General features: G+C 37.1%; 1 protein-coding gene across 1 annotated transcript; it reads left to right on the forward strand.

Annotated features, from left to right (window-relative positions):
- The first annotated feature begins 1,590 nt into the window (after window positions 1–1,590).
- LOC102596765 (chlorophyll a-b binding protein 1B, chloroplastic-like) lies at window positions 1,591–2,551 on the forward strand. The gene has a single exon (XM_006367963.2). It carries the CDS (start codon window positions 1,682–1,684, stop codon window positions 2,477–2,479), a length of 798 nt encoding a protein of 265 aa, XP_006368025.1. The 5' UTR covers window positions 1,591–1,681; the 3' UTR covers window positions 2,480–2,551.
- The last annotated feature ends 1,487 nt before the right edge of the window (window positions 2,552–4,038 follow it).

Consider the following 4,038-nt stretch of genomic DNA (forward strand, 5'->3'; position numbering starts at 1 on the left):
TCTCTATGTTTGGATTCTTTGTTCAGGCCATTGTTACTGGAAAGGGTCCATTAGAGAACCTCGCTGACCACCTTGCAGACCCAGTCAACAACAACGCCTGGTCTTACGCCACAAACTTTGTTCCCGGAAAATGAGTATCATAAAACTTTCTCAAAAAGTTTGATTGTTTGATGGCCTTGTAAAGTTGTAATTGTGAGTTTACTAGACAATAGAATGGATTTTTCTTATATTCTAATTATGGTGTAGTCTATAATTTCACTTTCCAATGGCATGAATGAAATACTGCAAGTTTCATATCGAAAGGGAATAAGATGACTGAGCAGAAAAAAAAACAAGATACATTTGGGATGTAGTAAAAGCTTAAAACTTGAATATACAGACCACCAGAGGAACTTATGGAATGCAATCACTTCTCAAGAAGCAATACTCTAACTTAGGGCCAAGAATAAAATGATGCTATTAACAATGATTCCTTACTTTTCTGTCGAGAAGTGAGCTGAATGAAGAGGACATATGTTATTTCACCACTACGTAAGCCACTGACATTTCAATGATGAGGGAAAACCAATGTATATGTTTTGTAATCAGAAGGCATCAAGAACTCTCTCCGTTTCAATTTATTCAGTCTTACTCTTCTTTTTAAGTCTCTTTAAGAAAGAATGTTTCACTCCTTTTTCGAGAATTCCTTAATTTTAACTTTTCACTTAACCTGTGTAAGGCCACAACAGTAAATAACGTTTTAATACATTCTATATATCTTTAAGTTTAAAACCACAAGATTCACGAGTTTCTTTTACTTTCTTAAATTCCGTGTTAAGTCAAATCTGGACAAACAAATTAAAACGATCTGTGTGACAGCTTACATAGCAGAGGCAGGTACCGTTCCAAACATGGCACATAGTATTAACAGAACCAAAAGGACATAGTAAGCAGAAATATACATGACACTATAGAAAGGAAATTAAGTTCTATGCATTAACTATGTCAAAAATACTTACACAATCATATCACTTATTAATATGGGCGCACAGAGGTAGCCTTCAGCATACCGATTTGACAGAACCAAATAGCTTTGGCTTAAACCATGTATATGTGTTAACAAATTCATTAAATATGTATACACATTGAATTTAGAATTCATTTACTAATACTTCAGGTCGTTGTCCTAGATTCTAGAACTCATAAAGTTCAAATCTTGATCCACCTTTGCTTATTAAGTAATTACAAGTTAATCTTTTGATAAAACAACAATAACAACATACCCAATGTTATTCCACAAGTGAGGTCTGGCGAGGGTAATGTGTTATGCATACCTTACCGCTACCATAGTTCTACATTGAATGACCAATGGATAATGATAAGAGATATCAGTATTGTAAGCTCAACAAATCACAGGGTAGAGTTCAAGCCACACAAAGGAGGAAAATATTGGATGGGTCCCTTTAGTAAACATCTTGGAAAATTGATGGATTGGAGATTGGCAAGATTGCATTAATTGCTACACATAGTATCTAGATACCCAATGAGATCATAGATATAGATGTCATTAGATAATTTGAACTTTTTCCCTCATAACTACTCCCTATATATGGTGAATTAATTCCCTAACTTCATCTCATCACAACCAACTTCAACAATATTTCAAACCCTCCAACACTTACTTTTCTCTTCAGATAAAACCATGGCAGCTGCTACAATGGCTCTTTCTTCCCCTTCTTTTGCAGGACAGGCAGTGAAGCTTTCACCATCTGCCTCAGAAATTACTGGAAATGGAAGGATCACTATGAGAAAGGCTGTCGCCAAGTCTGCCTCGTCTAGCAGCCCATGGTATGGACCAGACCGTGTTAAGTACTTGGGCCCATTCTCTGGTGAGTCCCCAAGCTACTTGACCGGTGAATTCCCTGGTGACTATGGGTGGGACACCGCTGGACTTTCAGCAGATCCAGAAACCTTTGCCAAGAACCGTGAGCTTGAGGTGATCCACTGCAGATGGGCTATGCTTGGTGCTCTTGGATGTGTCTTTCCTGAGCTCTTGGCCCGTAACGGTGTCAAGTTTGGCGAAGCTGTGTGGTTCAAGGCTGGATCCCAAATCTTCAGCGAGGGTGGACTTGACTACTTGGGGAACCCAAGCTTGGTCCATGCACAAAGTATTTTGGCCATCTGGGCTTGCCAAGTTGTGCTGATGGGAGCTGTTGAGGGATACCGTATTGCTGGTGGGCCTCTTGGTGAGGTTGTCGACCCACTATACCCCGGTGGCAGCTTTGACCCATTAGGTCTTGCTGATGATCCAGAGGCATTTGCTGAGCTCAAGGTAAAGGAGATTAAGAACGGTAGACTTGCTATGTTCTCTATGTTCGGATTCTTTGTTCAAGCCATTGTTACTGGAAAGGGTCCATTGGAAAACCTTGCAGATCACCTTGCAGACCCAGTTAACAACAACGCCTGGTCCTACGCCACAAACTTTGTCCCCGGAAAATAAAAATCTTAAAACATTCTCAAGTTTCTGACCATTTGATGACCATGTAAAGTTGTAATTTGTGAGTTTACTTGACAATAGAATGATTTTTTCTTATATCCTATTCCAGTTATGGTGTAGTCCTGAATTCCATTTTCCAATGGCATGAATGAAATGCTGCAAGTTTCATATCAAAGGGGAAAAACAGGTGACTGTTAAAAAAAAAACCAATATACATTTGGGATGTGGTAAAAGCTTAAAAGTTGAATATAGAGACCACTAGAGGAACTTATGGAATGCAATCAGTTCTCAAGAAGCAATACTCTTAACTTAGTGCCAACAGTAACATGATGATTCCTTATTTTTCAGTTTAGAAGTGAGATGAATTAAGAGGACATATGTTATTTCACAACTACGTACGCCATTGACATATCAATGATAAGGGAAAACCAATGTATATGTTTTGTCTTCAGAACGCAGCAAGTATTCTCTATGTTTCAATTTAATCGTCTTACTTTCTTTTTTGACAATACCTTGTTTAAAATTTTCACTCAACATGTTTAAGACCACAAGATTAAATAACGTTTTGGTGCATTATACTTATCTTTAGTTTAAGACCATTAGATTAAAAAATGTTCTTTACTTTCTTTAATTCCGTGACAAGTCAAAACTAGACAAACAAATTAAAAACGGAGCGAGTAAGATATACAAGTTTCCAGGCCATGAATGTACTTATATGTCCTTAATTTGATTAGCATATTTAATTTGAACAAATTCCTAACTTTCTTGTATAGTCATCTTTCCTTACATGCATGTCTGTGACAGCTTATATAACAGAGGCAGGTATCCTTCCAAACATGGCACATAGTAATGACCAGAGACAAAAGGACACATAGTAAGCAGAAGATATACATGACACTATGGAAAGGAAATTAAGTTCCAGGCATTGACATTGTCAAAAATACTTGCACAATCATATCACTTCAGAAGCGCGCAGAGGTAGCCTTCATCATACCGGTTAGACTATACAAAATAGCTTTGGCTTAAACCATGTATATTTGTTAAGAAATTCATTAAATATGTATACAACATTTACTAATACTTGAGGTCGTTGTCCTAGATTCTAGAACTCATAAAGTTCAAATCTTGATCAGCCTTTCCTTATTAAGTAATTACAAGCTAATCTTTTGATAAACAACACTAACAACAAATCGAATGTAATCCCATAAGTAAGGTCTGGGGAGAGTAATGTGTTAGGCAGACCTTACCCTACCGTATTTCTACATTGAGTGATATATAGTGCTGTTAGATAAAATCTAGAGAAATTTCCAATGGATAATGATAAGAGATATCATACTATAAGCTCAACAAATCACAGAATAGAGTTCAAGCCTTGTAGCCAGTGGACAACATTAGTTGGGTCCCCCTGTAAACATCATGGAAAATTGATGGACTAAAGATTGCCAAGTTGCATTACTTGCTACACATGGGATCTTGATACCCAATGAGATTATAAATATAGATATTACTAGATAAGGACTCTTTCCCTCTTACTCCCTATATATGGTGAATTAATTCAACAC

Source organism: Solanum tuberosum, unplaced genomic scaffold (assembly GCF_000226075.1).
Source record: "Solanum tuberosum cultivar DM 1-3 516 R44 unplaced genomic scaffold, SolTub_3.0 contig00077, whole genome shotgun sequence".
NCBI classification, from domain to species: domain Eukaryota; kingdom Viridiplantae; phylum Streptophyta; class Magnoliopsida; order Solanales; family Solanaceae; genus Solanum; species Solanum tuberosum.